The following is a 26,370-nucleotide window of genomic DNA, read 5'->3' on the forward strand; positions in this document are numbered from 1 at the left end:
GCACAAGACAAGCTACTTCCCAATGTCTACATCAGGGGTGAACTCAACATTTGCTTGCCATTCACTCTTCCTTAAAATACAGTGAATTTATGTTTTTGCCTTTTTTTTTCCTTCAATTGACAACAAAAAGTCACTGGGGATGTTCCCCTCTAGTTATATCTTGAGGTGCATCTCAGAGGTTCAGAACCATCATTCCCACTTTGGAACTTTGCCGGATATCCAGTTCAGAAAGCCACGGTGGTGCAGAGGTAGCATTGTTGCCTCACAGCAAGAGGTTCTCCCATTCGATTCTTGGCTGGAGCATCTTCTGTGTGGAGTCTGCATGCCTCCCCGTGGTCGAGTAGCGTTCCAAAGACATGCATAGAATAGGCGCGCCTTTGCTGAAGGTTGGGCGTCGAGCTGGCACCTCGGCGCCTGTAAAAAATCTACTGCCAATCATTAGCAGACTGGAGTTCCGCTGTGGCAACCCCTAACCGGGAAAAGCCGAAAGACGAACAACATGGAGTCACCCAGAGAGGAATCTTTGGTTGAACTTACTTTCAAGGGGTTTACTTGCCTTCTCTCCATTCTCAGTAAAGGAGCGATTCCCACTAGTCCTGCAGAAGAACATGCAGAGGTAGCCACATATTAAACATTCATGTACTGCTCATAGTGGGTGAAATCTGTCCTTGTGGGAGTGTACCCTTAGGAAGCACATTTTCTGTTCCCGTCCAAAGTCATATCTAGAGCTTCTTGCCTAGGTGCCATTTTTAGCTTGCATCACACTTAGAGTTAGGCTGTGTCTTCCATCTCCTATTGCTTAACAAGCATTCGCTCATTTCGTATTTGGGAGAATTCAGGCCATCCTTTTTTAAGAAGGGGGCTGTCTCTTTGTCTTATTTCTCTTTCTCCCAAGAAAAGGAATTCTGAATATATGGAGGCCATTGTTTCTGAGACAGACAAGGTTAATTAGACCTCCCCTCCCTGTACATGCCCACCTGATGAATCGTCATTTGGAAAGGCACTTTTGCTTATAGGATGCCTTACAGACTGTCCTGTTGGCCATCTGTTTCTTTTCTATCACAGAAAAACAGCTGAACTAGTGTAAAAGAGAGATGCCTAAGGAAACATGGGTCATCCCTTCATAGGACCTAAAAGACAACTGATGTGAAGTTGTTAAATCTCGCCGTTTATTCTCACTGATGGGTTCAGAGCCGATCCTCGGCTCTGACACAGCCGATAGCAAAGCTCAAGGTTTGCCAGTAGCTCGAGACTAAGCCCCTTATCCCACAATGCACTGCTGGAATTACCTCAGATCTAGTTTGCCACTGCAAGAGAGATCTCGTTGATCCAGCTAGCTCAGACCATTTGTGAACAAAATTGCAAGTTTTTGATAAAAATCTTTTTTCTCTTAGACATTTTTCATATATGCAGTTTGGGTGTTAGTGTTACAATTATAATAATAGAATTAGTAGTTTGTGATAGTTAGTGCCCTGTTGGCTTAGTCGTTTTGTGTGGGCCTTTTAGACCTATTTAGATTTAATAATCACTATTTTCTTCTAGTCAGGTTTTTCTCAGTGGGCTTGTTTAGCCCTGTATTTGTAATTTATAGTTTAACTGTCATAGATGGGCCTGGTGTGGGCTTAGTTGCTTTCCTTAGTTAGTGTGGGTCTTTACAAAGAAAGGAAGGACTTCACCCTACTAGTTTTCAGTATACTGTTTTTTGTATTGTACTGTTTAGAGTATGTCGGATGACAAGGAAAAGTCCCACCCCAAATCGGGATTCAAGAAATGCCCAGATTGTGGGCAGAAAGTGTCCGTCACTGATGGACACATTCAATGTGTTTACTGTCTGGGGGCTAAACACCTCCAAGACACTTGCAGCATTTGCCATTCCTTTTCTTCAAGAGTCCTCTTGGAGAGAAGGAGGAAGCTAATTGACAGGGGATTACTGCAGCATTCCTTTTGCGAGGTGTTGAGTAGCCAGGAAGGTGCTAGCATTTCTTCCAAATCCTCCAAATCTTTAAAATCTTCGGATCCCAAAGTTGCAAAAAAGGCAAGAACTTCAGAGGGTACAAGGTCATTGGTTCCACAGACCTCGGAACCAAGTGTCCCGTTGATTCGGAACCAGCTCCCAGTCTTGGAGGTGGTCTCTGAGGTTCCCTTTTCTCCTCCGCTCCAGTCAGCACCTTTGGTGCATTCATCTAAGTCTTCAGTCAGCCTTTCGGATTTGGACATGGATCGGCTAGTGCAGAAGCTTTTACAGGCACCAGGACTTGCCAAATTGTTGTCGGTGCCGAAGACCATTGAACCGGATTTGTCTACTCATCCTCCGAGTTGTACTGGACCCTCGGAGCCGAAGAAACCTGAACCGATGATTATCGAACCTTTGGAGCCGACACCCGCACCGATGTTATCGGCTCCATCTACTCGGATGTCCTTGGCGCCGACCGTAAGTACATAATTACATAACTTCTTTATGTGAAGTTGTTAAATCTTTCCGTTTATTCTCACTGATGGGTAGCGTCCCTAGCACCCTCAATCTTTGGTGGCTCATGGAAGTACATTTTTCAGTACCGTGGAACCAAAAGAAGACCTGTCCCTGGAAGCCTTATCTACTTTGTTGTCTTTTGACTTTTCCCGGTTAGGAGTCGCCGCAGCGGAACTTCGGTCCGCTAATGATTGGCAGTAGATTTTCATGAACGTCGTGGTGCCAGCTCGACGTTCAACCTTCAGCGAAGGCACGCCCATTTACACATGTCTTTCGAATGCTTACCAAACCGCGGGGAGGACATGCAGACTCCACACAGAAGGCACTCCCTGCACTCCAGTCGAGAATCGAATGGGAGAACCTCTTGCTGTGAGGCAACAACGCTACCGCTGCACCACCGTGGCATAACTAAAGCCTTATCTACTTTGTAATGTGTGGTAAAGGTATGAGGCTTAGACCACGTGGCTGGATCTACTTTGTAATGTGTGATAAAGGTATGAGGCTTAGACCACGTGGCTGGAGCACAAATATTGTCAAGGGGCAATTTGGCTTGAAAGGCAGAAGACGTAGAAACGGCTCTGGTAGAGTGAGCCTTAGGTTTGTGTGTCAATGGCATGCTCGCATTCGCACAAACAAAGGATATACAATCTGATAACCATTTAGATAAAGTTGTTTTAGCCACTGGATTACCTTTTCTGGCTTCTGAGAAGGATACAAAAAGTTGATCTGATTTTCTGATATCCTTAGTTCTGTCAAGATAAAATCTGAGCTGTCTGTGTACGTCAAGTTTGTGCAGCATGTATTCCAATTTGTTAGAGTGGTTGGGGAAAAAAGACTGGCAGCTCAGTGACCTGATTACTATTGGATTCAGAACAGACTTTAGGCAAAAATGAGGGGTTTGTTCTGAGAGATACTCTATCAGCATGGACAATCATGTAAGGTGGTCTGACTGATAATGCTTGGAGTTTTGACACTCTGCGGGCAGAAGTAATGGCCACTAGAAAAATAGTTTTCCAGGATAAATATTTGAGATTACAAGAAGATGCTTGTTCAAAAGGGGGGAGAATAATGTGAGACAGCATAAAGTTCAAATTCCAGGGAGAATAAGGAATTTTGACAGGAGGTCTCATGTGAAGAACACCTTTAAGAAAAGTTTTAGATAACTTATGGCCCTTAACATTCGAGCCACCAAATCCAAGGTGGAAATTTGAAATGGCAGCTAACCGGACTCTAACTGTAGCAGCTGCTGCTCCTTCCTTAAAAATCTTTGTCAAAAATTCTAAAATGGACAATAGCGGAGCTCGGAAAGGGTCAATTTTCTGTGTGTTGGCCCAAATTGAGAACCTTTTCCACTTACTGCAGTATAATTTCCTGGTGAATGGCTTGTGAGAAGATAAGAGAATTTGTCTTGTATCTTATGAAATTGAATGAAGCCTGGCAATTAGGGGAAGTGGAATAGCCAAGCAGTCAGTTTCAGGGACTGCAGGGAAGGATGGAGGTCCCCTGACGGGTGCGTCAGAAGGTCCAGAACTGGGTCCAGGATCCATGGATCTTCCAACAGGTGATGGTGGAGAAAACGGGAACCAAATCTGTCGAGGCCAGTAGGGGGCTCTGAGGATAACAGTCCTTCCCAGTGATTTTGCTTTCTGTAAAAATCTGGGTATCAATGGGAAGGGTGGGAATGCATAAAGGAGACCCGGGGGGCCACTCGTGTACGAGTGCATCTCTCGGGGGATGTCCTGGACATGGTATTAGGGCAAAGTAGCTTCTGCATTTTGAATTGATGTGGCTGGCAAAGAGGTCGCAGCAAGGCTGGCAAAATTTGCGGAAAATCAACTCCGCAACCTGTTGTTTGAGAGACCACTCGTGAGGGAGCAATATCGCCCTGCTTAGCTTGTCCACTATCACGTTGGATTTCCCCGGCATGTGCGTTGCTAGCAGAAAACTCTGGGATGACACAACCCATTGCCAGACCCTGAGGGCTTCTCGACAAAGGGGGTAAGACTTGGTTCCACCTTGCTTGTTCAAGTACCAGACTACTGACATGTTGTCCGTCTGAATTGCAATAGTTCCTAGAGGAAGAGAGTCCTGAAAGTACTGCAACGCCAGAAGTACCGCTCTCAACTCCAGAACATTGATATGCAGATGTGACTCTTGATCCGTCCATATGCCTTGGGCAGTCTTTCCCTGAAAATCCCCCCCCCCCACCCTATCAGGGAAGCATCCGTGGTCACAGTGGCTATTGGGGGGGGGGGGGACAAAGGGTCTACCGATTGTGACATGAAGAGACGACAACTACCACCGAAGGTCTCTCTTGCAACAATCCGTGATGAGAATCATGTGGCGCATCGGTAGTTTCTGGTAAGACCACTGAGCAAAGAGGAGCCATTGAAGAATTCACATATGCATCCTTGCGAGTGGTATAGCCAGGATTGCTGCTGCCATCAAACCTAGCACCTTCAAGACCTCTGCTGCTGTAGCTTTGTTCTTTGACACCAGTGAGCTGACGTGTTGGCGGAGAAGTGAAACTCTTTCGATTGGAATACGTAGAGTGGTAGATGAGGTATCTAACTCTGCTCCTATAAAAACGGTATGCTGCGATGGCGATAAGGCAGACTTTTCAAAGTTGATTGTAATGCCTAATTGATGGCAGAGTGTCAGACTGTATTGTGTTGCCTGAGTCAATTGATGCCTGGTGGTAGCGGTGAGGAGCCAATCATCTAGGTATGGAAACACCTGGAATCCCAGACGCCTCAGGTGAGCCGTGACCACTGCCATGCATTTGGTGAACATTCTGGGGGCTGTAGTGAGACCAAAGGGCAGGGCTCGGAACTGGTAATGATTGTCTCCCAGCCGGAAACGCAGGTGATCTCTGGAGCATCTGTTCATCTTTATGTGATAGTACGAGTCCTTGAGATCTATGGAGCACATCCAGTCGCCTTTCCCTAGGAAGGGAAGAATGGACTGAAGCGTGACCATTCGGAACTTCTCTTTCTTTACGAACTGGTTGAATTTGATAGGTCTCCAGTCCCCTGTTTTCTTTGGTACCAAAAAGAATCTTGAGTAAGTTCCGAATTTAACTTGGTCTGCTGGGACTGGTTGGATGACTCTTTTTTTTCTAGCAATTTGTGGACCTCTACAATTGCTTGTTCCCTGAGACTGGATGGAACATCTGGGATTCTGTTTACAGGAATGGGAGGGGAAGAGAACAGTATGAAATATCCTCTGGAAATGATGGTTTGTACCCACATATCTGATGTTATGTTTAGCCAGGCTTCTAGGTACAAAGACAAGCGACCCCCGACTGCCTCCAGAGCTGAACAGCTGGGCCCCCTTTCAGGGGCGCTGGTAGGGTTGACCAGAGAACTGACTCCTGTCACCCTGTTGCTGCGGACCCCCTCTGCCGTGGGGGTGGTGTCTTCTGTTATAACCCCCTCCTCTGCCTCTAGAGGGGATTTCTCCACGTGTGTCCTGAAAGGCTCCCTGTGCTTTTCGGAACCATATTTTCCCTCCAGTAGGGCCCCTGGGGTAGGGCCGATTAGGGGTAGAAAAACGGACTTCAACGGCAGATAAGGTCTTGCCTTCCTGCTCACACCTGGTTAAAGTTTCCTTTACTTTAGTCCCAAACAGCGATGAGCCATCGAATGGGGTGTTGATAAAGGAAGACTTAAAGGTTTCCGCAAAGGAACAGAGACGCATCCAGGCTTGTCTTCGCATAGCAATGCCCGTACTAGCGGCTCTACTCGAACCATCAGCTGCATAAGATATGAGACACATGCATGAGGTCACAACTGAGTTTAGGGTAGCGAGCTGTGTGTTGACTTTGTTGGCAACCCCTGCAGCTACCGTACCCTGGAGAGCATCTCCTAGCTCTTTCAGGTGATCTCTTTGTAGTCTCGTAAAGTAGTCTCGTTAAGTAGTGATCGCAGAGAAAAAGTCGCTGAACTAAACATGCATTTCCTATATCTATCCATGATCCTAGAATCTCTTTTAGGAGGATGGATAGATGTGGATGTTTCAGACACTTCCTTTTTGGTGGCTGCAGCTACCACCATGGCATCAACAGGCACTCCCTTGGTCAAAAAGGGCTTGTCCACTGGGGCAGACATGAATTTATTTGCCTTGCAAGGGACAGGTTTCATGGCCTCCGGTGACTCCCACGCTTTGAGAGATCAGTTCCATGAGCTCGTCGTAAGGCGGAGACACCCAAGAAGTGGAAGGTTGAGACCCAAAAGTCTTCATGAGCACGGACTCGTCCTCAGTAGGGGTCTTGGACTGCCAATCGCCCCCCAACTAAGGATCTCTAATATCGCCGCAAAGGAGATATCCTCAGGGGGGATCAAGGGGACCCTTCTAATTCATCCAAGTCCATGTCAGATGTCAAAGACTCCTGTGGGGAGTCTAAGTGCCTCCTTCTTGCACAGTCTCTTCCTGGGCACCTCCTCAGTGGGGGGATCTGGGGAGGTCTCAGAAGAGCAGGGGACACCCTGTGGGGGTACTTGAGGCTCAGGGTCTCTACGCTTAGGGGGACCGGTAGACAAAGAAACAAACACACGAGCTTGAGGGGAGATGGAAGGCCGAACTGATGCTGACGTTGTCTTGGGAGACAGGACTCTCCTCATAGCATTGAAGGCGCCATGGCTCCGACGAGAAGGGGTAGATGGACCGTCCGATCCTCCCGCACCGAAACCATGGGCTCCGAGCCGGAGGTAGGAACCGAGCTCATCCGAGCCAAAGCCCCAAGAGGAAGAGTCGGCACCGACAAATCTGTCCGAATATCCTCCTCTGCCCCGATGGGCGAGGAGGCGAGATAAACAACTCACATGGAACGTTATGGTAAGTGCATAGCTTCTTTTTATATGGTTTGGAAACATTTGGATTCAGGTCTTTCTGTTCATGAGAAGGTGGATGCCTTCTGGACACTTACAGTGGAAATGAATGATGTCCTAAATAAGTAGCCAAGTGTAGTTGGTATAGAGAAGTAAAGCACTGACTACATTGCAGGTGACCAAACTTCGATTACTGGTGCAAGTGTCTGTTAGAGCTATTGTGAGGGAGTAGAGGAGTGATGAGACTTAAGGCTGCTTGCCTTCATTCATGTGGTGAAAGAAGGTCATGCACTCTGAACACACAATGTGTCTTAAAATTCATGATAGAGTGAGGGAAATTGCTCGGGTGCATGTCTGCAAGATTAGTCAGAGCCAATTGATCATGTCACATGAAACTGTGCATTGCAAAGACAATTTGCACACTTGTCCCTTGTACACAGACAGGTATACACTGCAGAAGCATTGCTTTAAAGTGAAAACCATAACCTCTTTGATGGACAGTAGCATCACTTCCAGTTCTCTTACCTCTCATACCAAGGGGAACAAATTTGTTTTAGGGCTGTTAACCAGGAGGGAACTAATGGGGCAGTAGAGTGACTTGCAATTAGCCTTATGGTTAGAACAGAGGACGTAAGAAAAAATATCCCTGAGCAGGTTCCTCTTTGTTGTTTTGGTCTAGCATATGTCCCAGTGACCAGAGTAGCCCCCCCCCCCACCCACCCACTACTGGACTCCAGCCCTTTTAGGGGAAGCAAGAAGAGTGTTCTGTTTCATAATTGTCTGTCTCATCTGTACTGTTTACAATCTTCATATGTGGACAGTGTTCTGGCAAAGTTGGCAGAGCTTCCAGATTCCTGATGTCAAAGGATGTCTGGAGAAGGCCCTTGTGTAGCTTTGTCTGAGGGGATTCATTTAGCCTGCTCCAAGTTTGATTGCACAGATGCTGTGACCAGGACCAGAGCAGCAGAAACATGCACCTGATGGAGTCTGGCTTAGACCTTCTGAGCTGAGGTAGGCCATTTTGGATGCTTCCTTCTGGGATGAGTGTCTTCTTTGGGCATGTTTACCAGGCCATCTTTGAAGAGCCACAAATAAAAAAAGAGGGTTTTGGACATTGTTGGGGTGTTTGTAACACTCCTTTGACTTTCTTCATATCTTTTTTAAGCCTAACCATTTCATGAAGAAGAAAATTCCTCTGCATGAGATGAGAAGGGCTGCCAGACATGAAGCATGGTTACCTAGCGTGGCTTTAATTGCAGAGTCTCCCTGGAGATGGACTCTGCAGGAGCCGCAGCAGCAGCAATTCTGAGTGTGTTGCAGATGTACGTTTATATGTCAGTTAGCTAGGTGTACCACAGCATGTGTATGCAGAGGTGGTAGCCTCTGTGACAGAGGTCTTGCAGAAGTTGTTCCTTGTTTTACCTTTTCTTCCTATGTTCTGCTTATTTCAGCAGATCAGGAGGAGTTGTCTGCATTTTCTATGCTAAGGGACAGGGAAGTTTCATGCATATTGTTTGCTCCAATTTTACATATTTTACCAAAGTTGTAAGCAAAAAGACTCTATCTCATGGTGGTAAACTAGACAGCATTTACAGCCTTCAGGTGGGTTAATAGCATAGGAACTTATCTCAGTACTAACCAAATTACCCAATCTTTTGGAACAATGTCTGGTTCCACCTCTGAGCTTGGCTACTCTTAGACTAACTGTTTCCATTTGAACATCTGGTAAAAAGTCGTACAAGTGCCTGTAGTTGCCAGCAAGTCTTATATTCATTGCATTTGTTGTGTTAAATGGAATAGGTATTTCTCTGGATGGACAGACAATCCCTTGCAACCCATCAATTAGTTTACAGGTGATACTGACATCTCTTGGGCACTTGTTTAACATGAGTCTTAGTTATTGTAGATTCAAAGGTATTTACTAGGCTATTGTTCCATTTAGATAACCTCCACAGCCATCACAATTCTATGGTAAAGGTACTTGTTTCAAGCAAAGGCCAGACCTTTGACTCAGCACCAGATGACTATGTAGTTCTTTAAAGGGATTCTTAACCTTTGCCTGCATCTGAAGAACTGTCCACCTTCTTGGTCTTTTTGATTTATAGACTTTTCTTTCAGCATTATGAATCTGTTGGTGTGACTGCTCTGAAGTTTAATCTGTGGAAGTCACTTTATCCTTGGTGGCCATTACCTCTGCAGATAGAATCTATGATGACCTGCAGCCCTTTACTTGTAGAGAACCTTTTTTTCACAGGTTTCAGGGATTTCTCGTGGCTAGCCCATGTTGTCTGCTATAAATGGTTTCAAAACTATCTTTAAAGCACACTGCTCATCTCAGTTTTTGGGGGTGGATGAGTGGGAGGTGGGATGGAGGGTGGAATCCTTGGGGGGATAAGCATTCAGACTTTTGATGTGCACCACTGGGTCTCATTTTACTTGATTATGTATTGGTTTGGAAAGATGGACCAGTTTGTCTCTTTTATGATGGTTTAGGTATAGCTTACCATATCTAAACAAAGGTTGATTGCTACTAGAATTCACTTTTACCATTGTGTGGGTATGTCTGTTAGAAAATGCTGCTGTTAATGACCACTCTGTTATGGGTGTGGCTTCTTGCAGTGCCTGTTTCAGGATGGTGTCCATGTTGACAAATGGGCCATGGCCATCTTTGTTGTAGGGTCATACCTTCAACAAATATTGTTGCTTGGCATGTGATTCTAAGAGTTGAGCCTCTTTTGGCATCTTCTGTGCTTCAACACTGTCTTCAAAGCCCTTGTATTTTGGCCATCCTCAGGCTTCAGCCTCCTAGGGAGGATTTTTCTTCCACTTGGGATATGTCCCAGCATTGACCACTGCAGAGGACCTTCAAAGTCCTGGTTAAACCATATGCACTCGCCACATTAGCTGATGTAATAAACATGAACTGCAGAGTACACTTTTCCACTATCCCCTGTGTTTAGACCGCCTTCCCAACCATCACAGACAGATAGATTTCCAGATTTTCCTGTGTATCAGTTGGATAAATAATTTTATTTTATCTTTTTTTTGTTTGCACCTTTCAAGTTCTGCTTGTGTACCCCTTGGTGAACGGGTTGGGGAGTAGCAGAGGCTGGCCACAGCCTCCTTGCATGGATCATGGCAGTGGTCTGGCAGGAGGTACATACCCCACACCTCCCTGGTTGTAGGAGTTTAGGAAGTTTTAAATTTCTCAGACTGGAGTTATTAGAAGAGAAGATCCCAACAGATGTCCTTCTATTCACATGTTGCAGTATTCAGTACATATGGGTTTACTCCTCTTACTATCCAAATGCCCAGCCAGTATACAAAAGATTTCAGTCACTGTATGGTGTGTGGGATGTTTGACGTGGCTAGCAGAATGTGAGCCATAAAAGTGACGTCTGTACGCACCAACCCTCAGAACTTCTCAGCCGCCTGTCAAATGTCAGGTGTTTGGATTATAGAGAAGTCAGATAAGTGCCCCTTTGGCGGAACCTTTTCAGTTATTTATTTTATTTCTAATGCTTGTTTATGTCATCCAGAAAGGGCAAGTGTAAGTGCAACTGTCAGATACCTCACAAGGATGCCCATGATCAGTGTCTATTTTGTTTAGGGAGGTCGCATGATTACAAGACCTGCACCATCTGCCAGGCGTTTTTGCCCAGAACTCTCCGCAGCCATCTCCACACGTTCAGCCTATACCTAGAAAACTAACTTCTCAAACAGTTAGCCTTAGGTATGGAGGGTTCCACCGACTTGCCTGTCAAACCTCCAAAAAAGAAGGCCAAGACCATCAGGCCTACGATCACCTCTGTGCCTCCTTCTTCCAACTCTCCGCCCGTGGCTGAGGTCGGCCTGGTTGAAGGCTTTGGCTCTGCCACTTCGGATACAGTGAGTACCTACACTGAAGCCGCACAATCCTACATGGAGGGCATGTCCACAGAGGCTTTTCCCATGCTTGGGGGACCTGCAATTTTGGTAGGACCATCGGATCTCTCCGTTACCTTACAGTCGCCTGATCCTAGGCCTTCCTTCATTCAGATGCCCGCTAGGTCTCTCAAAAGGAAGGAAAAAAGAAAGCATGCATCTCGGGCTCCCGAAAGTACCTCAGACTGCCAGACCTTCAGCCAAAGCCTGTTTAATGCATTTATGGCCTTACGCCCACCACTCCAGGGACAGCCACTATCCCTTCTCCTATACTGAGCACTAGGCCTCAGACATCAGATCCCTCTCAGAGGGAAGAGGAGGAATTCTCTGATTATTCTTCTGAAGAATCCCTTTCATATAAGTCACAGCTGCCTTCCCCCCTGGGATATGGCTCCCCAGAGGAAGCATCTGTTGACCCTGACTCCCCAGCAGAGGATTTGACTTTTGGGAAACTGTTATTAAAATGAAGGAGCATTTCAAGTGGGAATCATCTGAAATGACAGAGGTACAAAAAAGGTATTATGATCTCATTCAGATGGATTCCCCAACCCCTGTTACTGTTCCGCCTATTCTGCCGGCTTTCCTGGATGCCTTCTCATCAGCATCCTTGAACCCGGACTCACAGCCCCCTGCTCCGCGAAGACCTGACAGGTTTTTTAGTCCCTGAGACTGCTAAGTTTCTAATTAAGTGTCCTGCTAAAGATCCTGCCACAATTTCCATTTCCACTGATAAGGCTTCAAATCTATTGCCTTTTACCACCCTCCTCCCTGCTGACAAGGACAGCAAAACTATGGAATATTTGGGTAAGAAAATATATGCTTCTGCTACTCTGGCTTTCAGAACTACTAATTACTACATGGCTAAATATGCCTTATCCCTTTTGGAGAAGACCTCAGAGGAATTGTCTGACTCCCCTGATTTTGCTGCCAATGCTTCACCATCTTCCCTAGTTGCTCTTACTTCTCAGGTTACCACGGACTCTATAAAGTGCAGTTGTGATGCTGCTGAGGCCTCAGCCTGGTCAGCAGCATCTGCCTTGAGGAGGTATTTTTGGCTACGCCTCCAACCTCTACCAGATGACTTTAGAGCCAAGCTGGTTGATGCCCCCTTGGGACAGTACAGCCCTGTTTGGAACAAAAGTGCCTGACTTATTCAAGTCATTACAACAAAAGGGGAAAGAGATGCAGGATTTAAAACACCTACTGGTTTCTCCTATTCCAAAATTCCAGAGGAATTACCCAGCAAAAATACAATTTATCAGAAAGCACTCTCACCATGTTGCTTCCACAAGGCCTAGGAAAACCTCCTGAAAGTAACCCACTCCTACCAGAGCCTCCCCATCTACTAGCCAGAGGCTGCCCTTTCAAGACAGGGTAGGTAGTGTCTGACTACCTAACAACCTTAGAACCTCACCTTCTCCCTCTATCCCTCTTTCTGTGCGTGTCTCTCACTGTCTCCAAGTGTGGAGACTTGTCTATTCAGACAAATGGCTTCTTTCTATAATAGAAAACTGGTATTTTATGACCTGGCTCATGCCTCCAAAGAGAAGGAATATCCCACAGCCCCCAATAGAACAACTCCCCCTATTGCAGCCAGTACTAGACAACCTGATGGCTCAAGGCACCATTCAAGCAGTTCCACTGTCTGCAGAAGGAAGAGGCTTTTATTCCAGGATTTTCCTGGTTCCAAGAAAAGACGGTCCCTGGAGGCCAATTCTGGACCTCTCACTACTCAACCTCTTCCTTCAGATACCAACTTTCAGGATGCTGACCTTACTTAACTCTCTTTCCGCTCCTACTCCCTCAAGGGTTCATGGCCAACTTAGATATCGAGGATGCCTACTTTTACATCCCTATAAAGCCCAGTTTCAGGAAATATCCAAGGTTCTCTGTGAGCTCCTCTCACTTTCAATTCTCTGCCTTGCCCGGCTTTCCACTGCACCCAGAGTCTTCACCAAATGTCTGGCTCCAGTTATTGCCTTCTGCAGGACGAAAGGAATCCAGATATTTCCTTACCTGGATGACCTGCTCATTCAGGTAGACTAATGCAAACAGGCCCTCCAGTAACACTTACAAGTTGCCATTACTCTCCTACAAGTCCCTGGGATTTCAGATCAGTTTCCCAAAATCTCACCTGGAGCATACTCAAGACATTGTCTTCTTGGGGTGCAGGATTTGTACAGACGTCATGAAAGCCTACCTCCTCCCTCCTAAAAGGTGGAAATCTTGACACAACACCTGCTTCTGGTCTTCTAGACCACAGAATTAACCGCAAGGCAGTACTTCAGGCTCCTAAGCTGCATGGTATCCACTATCCCTATGTTACCATTAGCCGGACTCCATATGAGGAAATTGCAGTGGTACTTCAGGTCAGTTTGGACCCAGCACTGCCACACCCTCGAGTACCGGGTACCCCTCCTGCCCTGCCTTAGACAAGAAATTCATTGGTGGTTGAAGCAGGTGAACCGCAACCCGAGTCTTCCCCTCCAACCACCTCATCCCAAATAGTTCATGTACACAGATGCCCCAGATTTGGGCTGGGGAGCAACTGTGGGGCACCTGAAAGTGCAAGGGGTGTGACCAGAGCCACACAGGAAAGAACACATTAGTATCCAAGAGATGAGGGCAATATTATTGGTCCTACGAGCCTTCCAAACCAATCTAGAAGGACTACTAAAACTTTTTACAGACAATACCACAGTGATGTGGTATCTCAACAAGCAGGGGGGACCAAATCTTATTTGCTTTGCAGACTAGCTCTCCTGGTGTGGGAACTGGCCACCTCCCATGGATTAACCTTACAGGCGGTTTACATACCTTCACAACAGAATTCTCAGGCAGACTGCCTCAGCAGATACGTGATGAACACACACGAATGGATGCTTTACAGGAATGTCTTCCTGGACATGGTCCTCCGGTGGGGTACACCTCAAATAGACCCATTTGCCTCCTCCATCAACAGACATCTTCCTTCCTTCTGCATGAGACTTCCAGAACCTCAGGCTATGGCAACAGATGCCATCTCAATCTCCTGGAAGCAGATGTTTCTCTGTGCATTCCCCTTGTTCAGAAGGTCTTGCTGAAGATCCAGCAGGACAGACCAAAACTCTTGGTGGTGACTCCCTATTGACCAAGACAGCATTGGTTCTCTCTCCTCTTACGGCTATCCAAGGGCAATCACCATGAGTTACCCCTCAAGAGTGGACCTTCTCACACAGCACAAGGGATCCCAAATGCACCGACAGTGGCAGTCTCTGCACCTCACCCTGTGGGTGATAGGATTCTTATCCCTTTCAGACACCTTTACAGTGAGGACATGCTCACTGGCCTGCAGGAGGCCAGGAAACCAAATACCAGAGAATCTTCCCTATCAGAGTAGAAGCGATTTTTGATATGGTGTCTCAAAAGGCAGTTGGACCCACTGAAAAGCGAGACCCCTCTAGTACTGTCTTACCTGTGTGAACTATTACAAGACAGGGTTAGCTTTCACATCCATTAAAGCTCACTTGTCTGCCATTTCAGCACGTCTTCCCCTGGATCCCCCCTAGCTTCCAGACTGCCAGATAAGTTATTCCTTAAAGGGGTCCTTCATCTCAGACCACCCAGGAAACCCTCTCCCCTTCCATGGGACCTCAACTGTGTTTTAGAGAAGCTCACACTTCCGCCATTTCAGCCAGTGGATAAAGCTTCCCTAAAACATTGCAAATGGAAGACTGTCCTCCTCGTGACCTTAACCTCAGCCAGGAGAATGTTGGAATTGCAAGCCTTCATGGCTATTCCACCCTTCCTAGTATTCCTCACTGGCAGGTTTACTCTTAGAACTATCCCCTCCTTCATGCCCAAGGTGGTGAATGACTTTTCCCTAAATCAAGCCATCCACTTACCAACCTTCTTCCTATCCCACAGGGAGACAATGATAGAGTACTCCTTTCCATGGATGTGCACAGACAACTCAGATTTTATCTGCACAAAACCAAGTCCATCAGACAGGCTGATCAACTGTTTGTCTCTTTCCACCCCAGGGCCCTAGGGAAGGCAGTATCTAAACAAACAAGTTCAGCATGGATTTCCAAAGGTATTACCTTTTGCTGCAAACACCATGGGAAATCCCTGCAAGGTACTGTCAAAGCACACTCCACCAGGGCAATGGCCTCCTTAGGGGGCTTCTTCAGGGGGTTGGATACCTCCACTATACTGGAAGCAGCCAGTTGGTCTTTGGTGCACACCTTCACCAAACATTACAAGTTAGACCACATTTCTAGGGCCAGAGCTGGTTTTGCCAGGGCTATCCTCCATGGATTCATGGAGAACTCTTCTAGGCCACCTCCCCCTTCACAGTGAGCTTTGGCACTCACCCATATGCACTGAATACTGCAACATGTGAATAGAAAGACACAGAAAAGTTGTGTAAAATCTTACCATAACCATAGATGTCCTTCTCTACCATGTTGCAGTATTCCTTCCCACCCACCTAACCCTCCTGTTATGCAGCATTTCCCTTTATGGATGGCATAGAGTTGGCATTACCCTTGCTAGGACTGGTTCCAACTGGGGCTTACACTTTTGAGAGCTGGTGCATGCAGATGTCACCTTTATGGCCCACGTTCTGCTAGCCATGTCAGATGCACCATACAGTGACTGAAATCTTTTGTATTCTGGCCGGGCGTTTGGATAGCAAGAAGAGTAAACCCATATGTACTGAATACTGCAACATGGAAGAGAAGGACATCTATGGTTATGGTAAGATTTTACACAACTTTTCTTCACTTTCCAAAGCACTTTCTCACACAGCAGCTTATATGGTGAGTATATGCTTATCATTTATGTTGAATGTATTGTGTAATTTGACTTCTTAGTTACGTTTACTCTTTTTTTCTTAGCTGATAATATTTTGCATAATTCAGTTAGAATGTTTTGTATAGTGACACATGCATACATGTACTGTTTTTTTTCTTTTCTTTCTAGGTTACTTGTCAAGTTTCCAGAACTAAATTACCAGCTTAAAATCAAGGTTTGCATTGACAAGTATGTATAACTTAATATACTTTAATTTTTTCCTTTCGTTCTAGCTACAGTTGCCCTATTTTTGCTTTACCTTGTATCTCATCTTCCTAACCTAACCAAAAATGTGCTTCTGCTCATAGACTACCTGTGGTTTGCTGTTCCCAATAGGGAGCATGCAGTCCCTGCATTTGATAGACATGATAGATATCAGTTAATCAACATGTTCTTTAATGGTCAGTCATTTCTGTGCAGATAGGAAAGGAGTTCAACATAGGTATAAATGATGATGTTTGTCATTTCCTTGGTCCAGTTGCTGTTTTGAGTTTCTTCTCCAGAATAGGGTATGTTATGTAGTCCAATCTCGCCTTCATTCTTACCCGTGGGTTCGGAGCCAAGCCTCAGCTCCGACTCAGCCATACTCTAGCTCGAAGTCTTCAATTGGCTCGTGGCTAAGAGGTATCCCATCACGCAACAGATCTATTTCCCAGATCTCTTTTGCCGCTCGTTACGCTCAGACGTGGTCTCACTTTTGGCTGTGGCTAAGTATATTGTTTAAAAAAAAATTTTATAAACTCTTGACTTGTTGTTCAAAAAAGCTATTTTCATAGCTCTGTGTGTGTGATAGTGGTGTGTTACTGCCTTTGTTTTGTTTCTCTGGCTGTTTTTTGTGGCCTTGTCGTTGGCCATTTTGGTATCCTGTTCGTTTCCTTTCCCCACAGGCTAGGCCCGTTTAAGTTATAGGACCTAGTCCTCCCCATTGTTTCTGTGTAGTCTTTGGTTTGGTGCTCCATTCTGTTAGTGCTTAGTGTTGTTGTGTCTGGCTAGTGGTGCTATCCTGCCTTTATTTCCCCGGGCTAGGCCCGTTTAAGTTAGAGGACCTAGTCCTCCCTGTTTTTTTTCCAGCCGATTTCTAGGCTGTCTTAGTTAGAGGCTCTTCTTGTGCGGGGTTAGTTGAGTCTAGTGTGTGTACATATTGTTTTGTTCCTTTCAGCATGTCTAAGGATTCTAAGGAACGCAGGCCTTTGGGCTTTAAAAAGTGTGTTGAATGCAACAATAAAATATCTTTAACTGATGGGCACTCTGTGTGTGTACTGCTTGGGGGGCTATTCACCTCCAAGAGTCCTGCTGCTTGTTTTGTCATTCCTTCAATCCCCATGTGCTACAGGAGAGGAAGAACAAGCTCATTTTGAAAGGACTGCTTAAACACTCCTTCGAGGAAGACTTGGCCAAGTCTTCCAGTGCATTATCCTCTTCAGCTAAAAAGGACAAAAAGACTTCTAAGAAGCACTCTCTGGCTCCATCTGTTCCTTCGAAGCCACCAGAGAAAGTTGCTAGAACAGCTTCTCCTTCTTCGGTTCCATTGCCCTCAGTGCCAACAGAAGGTAGTCTCTTGACTAAGTCCGTATCGGCTCCCAGCCTTTCAAAGCCGGTCATGGATATTTTGTTTTGGGTCTGGTCTCCAGTTATTGGACCGGGTACGCCTTCCTGTCAGTTCCGTCGGGGACCGTTAGGTCAGTTCCAGTAGCCTCGCCTGGCCTCTTGGTTCTGATTTCCACTCCGACCCCATCGGCTTCGTCCACGGGGTCGAGGGTCCATGGTTCTCCGGTTGGACCCGAGGGGGAGGGATCGGATCGATCTTGATCCGTTCCAAGCCTTCTTCTCGGTGCTTCGGCTCGAGTGAGCTTGGACCCAACATCTGCTTCGGACCTCATCTCCTCCGTGCCGAGTACTACTACTGTTTCCTCTACAGGCAGTCGGCCTTCGGAGCCGGGGTGATCAGCCTTCGAGGTTATGTGGAGTGCGCTGGCCAGGTCGTCAGCTGCATCCTATGGCACCAATACTCTGCCCCCTCCAGCACCGGTGTCTGTTTCGGATCACACTCTATCCATGGGAAGCGGAGACCCTAAGCCTCAGGATACCTCCATGAGTGGTTCCCAACTTTCTGACGTCTTCCCAGAGTTTTTGCCTGAGGAGCCCGCCAGAAAGAGATTGTGTAAGAGGAAACACCTTGACTCCCCGGATGAGTCTCTCACATTGTACACCGACCTCGAGGAGTCAGAGGGGTCCCCCAAGTCTTCTTCTGAAGATACCTCTTTTTCAGATATCCTGGAGATATTGAAGCAGAGAGGCGGCTCGCCCTCCAAATCCCCTTCTGATGAGGAATCTGTGTTCCTGAAGGCTTTGGGGTCTCAACCCTCTACCACTTGGGTTTCTCCCCCTTAACTTGGAAATTCAGGATGTGCTGTAGTTGCATGTGGTGCTTATTACTGGCCGAGTTATTTTTAGATGCATAAATATTTGTGCCGCTTTTCAGCTTTATTTTTTAAGTGCTGAAGCCACAGAACATTGGAGTTCCTGCCCCTTCAGGCCAGCACGTTGTGACAATAATCAAGACTGTAGAAGCTGTGTCTTTTAATAAATTGGGAGGTGTATATTTTCAGTGTGTAAAGATGCGGTAATCCTCAAGGAGGGATGTATAGCCTTGATTAACCCAAAAGCAGTTCCCTGTAAAGTTTGTGGAAATTGCAAAGATGAAAGCATTTGGTTTTAATTTACCACCCATTAAATTTAAATTGGAAGTGCGAAGTCTATTTTTAGTGGTTTTTTTAGTTTGGTTATGTTTTTCACCATTCCTCAGGCAACCAGATTTTGTGGTTTGCTAGCAGCAGAAAGGGTGAGATTTATGCAGCTCTTATGGTTTGCCTGTCTCTCTCCCCATTATCAAAGCAACAGACCATTGGTATCTGATCTTATGAGGAATAAACCCAAGATTACACTCAAGACAGCCTGTGTTTAACTAACAGCACAGGTGATTGAGGGACCAGCCGGGGGATGGGAGTGTGCAACCAATGCAGACTTTCCCCATCCAGGGAAGGGAGGTAGCATAGCTCACTGCATTGGTGATTGCTGAGCATGAAGAGCATAGTTTGCTCTGCGCTGGAAGTGTTGTTCCACTTGGTTGGTAGGCTATGTGTGTACAGAAACAAGCATGCATCTCCTGAGGTAACTGTAGCTGAGCTTTCTGGCTGCCAAGGAGGTGGGAATAGGATATATCTGATGTTGTCTTCTTCATTCTTCCTCATGATAGGGTCTCTTATCTGACCTTTGGATCTGGCTTGGCCACATTCCACAGACTTGGATCTGACTTTCAAGTTCCTCCCTCTTACCCAAAATGCCCTACAGCCACCGAAATACCTCTGATCTTGTTTGCCACTTCAGCATGCAGACGGTGGGTCTCGTGCTCTCAAGCTGTAGGAATAATTTCCTTCAGGATCTTTTTGTAAACACATCTTAGATTGTACTGCAAGTCTTCCCTCCTTTATTTCTTCTCTGTCTTTGTGTGCAGTTGAGTGAGAGATCCTTTTCCTGTATATAAAAAAATATTTTTTTTTTTAGCTAGTTCTATCCTTTTATCATTAACTGCATTTTTCTCTAAATGTAAAAACTTACCTGTAGTTTTAGTAGTCTGTGTCAGTAACTTTGTTTCTGTTACATCAGCTAGGTTTGACAGTTTGTTTTTGGTAGTCTTCTGGTCATGGCTGACAAGCCTTCACTGGATTTCAAGCACTACACTTTTTGTGGGAATAAAATCCCCAACCAGGATTGCCAGAAGGAGTGCATATATTGCTTGGGGATGACCATTTAAGAGTGGATTCTTTGGTTTGTGCTTCATTTAATCCACATGTGTTAGCAGACTGAAGAAACAAATTGATACTTAGGGACCTTCTTCCCTCCTCGGCTGCGGAGCCTGAGACCCCTTCTTTGGCCTCGTCTTTTTCCTCAGTGGCTACTACCAAAGAGGCAAACAAGAGGTCTCTCCCAGTTTCCCCGAGGGACTCTCTTGAGATTGAGACTAGGAAATCAAAGAAATCTTCGGATCCAACTTCCTGAGACTTGAAGAAATTGCTTCCCACTTTGGATCCATCATCTTCTTTGGGTCCAGAGGATGTCATTACCATTTCTTCTCCACCTTCATCGGCTCCTATGTCAGAGCCAGTTCCTCAGGATCTGAGGGCTTCGACAAGGTCTACGGCTCTTTCTCCCAGATCAAAACATTCCCGACCTCCCTTGTTGGCTTCATCCAAATCCTCAGAAGCTGATCCAAGGTGGATATGGACAAGATAATCAAATTCCTCAAGGCGGAGATCCATATGGGCTAGTCTCAGCTCCGTCCCCTGTTGGATCCATGAGCTATCCAGGCCATACCATCAGAACTCCTTCTCCGATCTGATCTTTGGTTTCGGGATCACAGGGTTTGGGATTACCATGTGTGCTGGGCTCGGTGCAGGGGGAAACTCCCTTCCTCGATGTTGAGGATTCCCGTGATTAGCCTTGTTCCAAGTTCTGTCAGAGCAGAGTGGGTCTTGGAGCCGTTGTCAGTGCTGGGTCTGTGGGACTTGGGTCAGCTCCATCCTTCTCAGAGTCATCCCTTCCCATAGGAGCCTCGGCATTCGACAGTTCAGGTCCGATCCTGTCTGGAGGTCACAGATCTGGAGTGAGTCCTGGGTGCTTTCCCTTGGCGGTTTTGGCTTTGGGGAAGACAGAAAGGATTTCTCCCGATCCTTCGGCCTTTCAATTAGTGGAGAGGGTTTTCTCCCAAGTTGGAGATCTGACGACACATGTCCCTCAGTCCACCCTTGTACGTCCGTCAGATTTAGGCCTTGATCCCATTTGTCCTTCCATGAGTCTTCCTGTCCCGAGCAGCCTCCAAGAACTCCCTGGTCAGGAGGGGAACCCCTTCTTCCAGCACTTCCCAAGAGTATCCAGCTTAGGAAGTCCCATGCAAAAGGAGGCACGTTGACTCCCCACTGGAATCTTTAACCAAGGACACTGACTTCAATGAGGTGGAAGGATCCCCCCGATCCCCACCAGAAGACATCTTCTTTGGAGACGTATTAGAGATCCTGAAACTGAAAGGTGGGTGATCTACCCAGCCTCCTTCCTCTGAGGAGTCAGTTTCCTTGGAGGTGTTTGGGACAGGCCCATCTACTTCCTGGGTGATCCCCAAGATGGATGCCATGGTTGATTTAGTGTCCCGCTGGGCATGGACGAAACCAGACACCATTGAACCCATAACAAAGCAACCCGATAGGTTTCTGGTACCCCCTGTAGATAGGAAACATTGGAGTAAGAGTCCAGTAGTCGATGCCATCATGGTGGCAGCAGCCACTAAGAAAGAGCTGGCAGAAGAAACTGCTAATGTCCATCTGCCTAATGAGGAGTCCAGAGCATTGAACAGGATTGGGAAGTGGGTTTACAAGTCGGCCACCTTTGGGCTAAGGTCATTGAACTACCTGGCTCATTTTACCTGCTTCAGAGAGATCTGATTGAGGAACTGTCAGCTTTTCTCTGAGTCCATGTCTGCGGAGGAACTTATGAAAATTTCTCCCACGTTTGTCTCCAGCTCATCAATGAGGTTCATCTCCCATACCACTGAGGGTACCTCATGAGCAGCCAGTTCAGGACTTTCCCTAAATAGGCATGCCTGGATGAGGCTGTGTGATTTTGTGGAGCTCTTTAGGGCATCCTTTGTGTATGCCCTTTAAGATGGCTCCTGTCTTTTCGGGCCATCTGTTGGAGGTATACTCACCCGCAGCAGAAAGGAAGAAAAGACCCTTTCTGCTGTTGGAATCAAATTTTCTACCTCCCCCCAGAGGTCCTTCTCCAGGAACTAGCATAGAAGCTGGAAGATTACAGAACCCGCATGGGGAACCCTTCTCTAGATGCAGAGGGGGAGGGTTTGATAGTAGATGCCACCATAGAGGCAGAGGGGGTCCACAGAACCAGGGTTGTAGGGAATCCCTTCTCAATAAGCCCTACCAGTGGCCCTGAAGTGCTGCCTAACTGTCCATCTCTGGAAGTGGCTGGGGGCATGACTAGCTTTGCACCCAGAAGCTTGGACCCAGTTGACTCAAAACCATTAGGTGCTAAGCATAATATCCAGAGGCTATTACATTCCCTTTTCTCTTCTTCCCCCAAACTCTAAAAGCCTTCCCGACGTGCCACCCAGTCAAAGGGAGCAGGCAGCACAGGAAATTCAACAACTGTTGCAAAAAAGAGTCATCCAAGAGGTCCCAGCTGAACAAAAAGGATTTAGAACCTACTCCTGCTTCTTTTTGGTGCTGAAAAAGACAGGGGACACGAGACCCATCCTGGATCTAAGCAAGTTGAACGGATATGTAAAGAAGTTGAGGTTTTGAATGGTTACAGTTCAGTCCATTCTGCCAGTGTTGCACAAGGACAACTGGATGCACTTGATAGATCTCAAGGACTTGTACTATCACATCAAAATAGACAGGCGGTCCAAAAGATATCTGCACTTCTGGCTGCGAGCCAATTATTACAGTTCAGATCACTGCCCTTTGAGCTCACCACAGCCACCTTGGGTGTTCAGCAAATGCATGGCAGTGGTAGCGGCTCACTTGTAGCTGAGAGGATTCCAGGTGTTTCCATACTTAGACTATTGGCTCCTTTTACCGCTCCCATGAGGCATCAGCTAATCCAAGTCGGGGATTACTTAACCCAGTTATCACATTCTCTGAGCATCACCATAAACTTGAGCAATTCCAACCTGTCTCCGGTACAGAACCTAGAATTTATAGGTGCACCGTTCAACACAAGGGATCAGATAGATTCTCTTCCTTTGCACCGAGTAACCTCTCTGAAAAATCAGGTGCAGGAATTGTTAGCCCAACAGGCCTCTGCTGCTCGATTGGTATTACAAGCCCTAGGATCCATGTCAGCAGCTATTCTGTTAGTTCCACTAGCCAGGTTCTTCATCCGGGTTCAACAGTGGACATTAGCGACACAATGGTCCATCCTGTTTCAGCCGCTGTCCCTTCACATCAGGTTGACTCCCATTTGCAAACTTCACCTCAGCTGGTGGATACAGTCAGCAATCTCATTCTAGTTTTAAGCAACCCCCCTTTAGCCACCATGACAACTGACACTTCCCAGTTTGTGTGGGAGGGGGCACTACAATGGGTAGATGGTCCAAGACACATGGTCCCCTACCGAGACCATGTTGCATATTAGTGTCCTAGAGATGAGAGCAGTCCTCCTAATGTTGCAAGCCTTTCAGGATGATCTCCCCTTAGGGACTATTGCAGTACACACAGGTAACATGCCTGTTGTCTGGTACAGCAACAAACAAGGAGGAACCTGTTCTTACTTGTGCAGGGAGGCCATGAGGGTGTGAGAGTGGTTGATATCTTTAGACCGCCTTGTAGTTGCAATGCATATCTGGGGAAAACCAACGGTTTAGTGGACAAAGTCTGCAGATTGCTACTGGTTCCACACAAGTGGTCCCTCAGTCCATCAGTGGCAGACATGATCTTCAGCTGTTGGGGTCAACCTTGCTGTGACCTCTTTGCCTCTCCCCTCAACAGCAAATGCAACAAGTTCTTCACTCTGTTACCTCCTCCGGGGGAGTCCCGTATAGATGCACTAGTCCACGATTGGCCCCCAGGTCTCCTGTATGCTTACCGTCCTCTTCCGCTCATCCTGAAGTTCCTTCAGAAGGCAAGCAGGCTGAAGAGCTCAGTCATCCTCATTGCCCCCTTTCTGGCCTCGTCAGGTGTGATTCCCTTTCCTGTGGTCACCTCTGAAATGTCCTCCTTGGATACTGAAGCCAAGTCAGGATCCCCTTTCTCACCCGTCAGGGATGCAGCATTCGAATATTCGTGCCCTCAAACTGACTACTTGGTTTTTAGTGAGACAGTCCAGGCTTAATTCCCTGGTCCAAAAAATTCTTCTAGCCTCGCAGAAGGGTTCCACCAAAAAAGTCTACACCAGTAAGTGGAAGAGATTTGTTTGGGTAATGAGCAGAAACACTGACCTTTTCTCAGCACCAGTTTCTGATGTTTTGTTGTTTCTTGGTACCCTATTCGAGGAAGGTGCTAGCTTCTTGACTATCAAGCTTCAATTAGCTGCTATTTCCAATTTTCATGCTGCAAATCAGTCACGTTCTCTGTTCACTTTTAGGCTATGCAAATCCTTCATGAAAGGTGTTTTCTTATTAAGGCCTCCAATCAAGGACCCATCCCCTCCTTGGGACCTCACTCTTGTGTTGCAGGCTTTGACCCAGGGACCCTTGGAACCAGCAGCAAGTTGTGACATGAAGTTTTTGTCATGGAAGACCGTCCTTTTGGTGGCTGTAACTTCCACTAAGAGGATTGCTGAACTAGAAGCTTTATCCACCAAGCCTCCTTACATAGTTTTTTGTAAAGACAGCGACTTTACACACCAGTCGAGAACAATATCAATCAATCCATCCAGTTACCAGTGTTCTTTCCAAATTTCTGTACTAAAGGGGAGTATGTTCTTCATCTTCTAGACATTCATAGACAACTCTGTTTTTACCTGCACAGGACAAAACAACACAGAAGTCTGATCAGCTCTTTGTAGCTTTCTCATCTAATAGAGTTGTGCAAGTGATGTCTAAAATTAGTTTGGCTAAGTTGATATCTGGCTGCATTTTGTACATTTAGTCATCCAAAGGATTGAAATTACCTATACTTCTCAGGGCACATTCCACCAGAGTGATGGCTACTTCTTCGGCTTTCTATTCTAGAACCTCCATTGATGATATTTGAGCGGCAGTGACATGGTCTAACAGTCATACCTTTGTGTCGCACTACAAGTTGGATATCATTTCTAGGTGCAGGGCCTCCTTTGGCTCGATGGTATTCCGAAATATCCTTCCACAAGGGCCACACGGGATCTATGTATCTGGGGACATTGACCCTATCGTGAGGAGGAATAAAGAAGACAACATCAGATTAAAATGTTATGTCTTACCATAACTTGGCATCTGTGTTGTCTTCCTTCATTCCACCTCACTTTCCCATCCAACCACCCCCCTGCCTCATTTGTTCTAGAGGAACCTGGATTATGAAGGGACTCCTAGGTCTCCTATCTGAGCCTCTTCTGCCATTCCTTGCTGTATGGTGATGGATGTACGAAATCCGTAAACTCGATCTGAAAATAACTAGAAAAATAGTGTTTAAAAACCACTGACAATGTAATACAAATTGTAAACACTATTAACAGGATACTGAAGGATGAAGCTCATTCCAATCAGCAATAATACCACCAGTTTATTGTACTTAAAATAACACAATATCCAAAAGGAAAACGGATCTAGCGCTTTCATCCACTACAATGTGGACTTCATCAGAATCAATTAAACAATTATCAGTAAGCAAATTTATTTGTTTTTTGGCGCCAAACACATATTCCTAACTTAAAGGGACATACTAGATGAAAACTTACAAAAACAGTACCATATGTCACAAGTCTAATATGTATACACTTGCTGACAGTTGGAACATACAGAATGCATTTGTTAAAAATAAGTTATTTAAAATTCTATAGTTATTACATATCTAATCTATTTATGTATACTGAAAATTAAAAAATAACTCAATAACTGCATAAAAACCCTTCATACATTTCATAAAATACTCATACAGAGCTAAATAACTATAGCCTCATTTTAAGGCTTTTATAACTCGATATCTACTGTCGTAGCTTCCTGTATAACGTTATTTGCCTAAATATGTGTGCTTTTTTACTCAATACCCCATTCATATACCATAAAAATACATATAATAATGAAATAACAGATTAGTTGACTAATTCATAACCATAATATAAGTATTGAAAATTCCAAACATTCATTACTATAACTAATATAATAAATTTGAATACAATCTAATGTATTTCATAAAAATATAACCAATTAATGCCGTAATGTGCCTATAGTCTGATTGAATGAGGGTAAAATTCGTCTTTGTCTGTATAAACCTCTGTAACATAGGCTTAATAGTAATATAGTTGTTTAAACCAGGTGTGGTTGAAACATCAGTTAAAATTTGCCATCTCACTTCCTTTTCTCCTAGGAAGGCTTTATTATTGACTCCTCTGTTTGCCATTCTAATTTGTTCCAAAATGGCATGACTGTTCCCATATGTAGCTACTTGTCTGGAAAGTGCGTTAGTACTATCATTTTTTCTGATCGCATACAAGTGATCATAAATTCTTTTTTTTAACATTCTTTCTGTTTTTCCAGTATAGAAACTTGGGCAAGCAATACATTTAGCCATATATATAACATTTTTAGTGTTACAATTACCATTATGG

At 45.7% G+C, this 26,370-nt stretch overlaps 1 protein-coding gene across 5 annotated transcripts in view; it reads left to right on the top strand.

Moving 5' to 3' along the window:
* The window catches only part of STAT3 (signal transducer and activator of transcription 3), a 1,961,792-nt gene that overhangs the window by 924,739 nt on the left and 1,010,683 nt on the right, over positions 1 to 26,370 (top strand). For all 5 annotated transcript variants that reach the window (XM_044054713.1, XM_044054714.1, XM_044054715.1 and 2 more), the window contains exon 11: positions 16,189 to 16,248. In XM_044054713.1, the coding sequence (XP_043910648.1) occupies positions 16,189 to 16,248 (60 nt within the window). The remainder of the gene's footprint in view (positions 1 to 16,188; positions 16,249 to 26,370) is intronic.

The sequence above is a fragment of the Protopterus annectens genome, chromosome 13.part0, assembly GCF_019279795.1.
Source record: "Protopterus annectens isolate FY-2018-M chromosome 13.part0, PAN1.0, whole genome shotgun sequence".
NCBI lineage: Eukaryota > Metazoa > Chordata > Ceratodontiformes > Protopteridae > Protopterus > Protopterus annectens.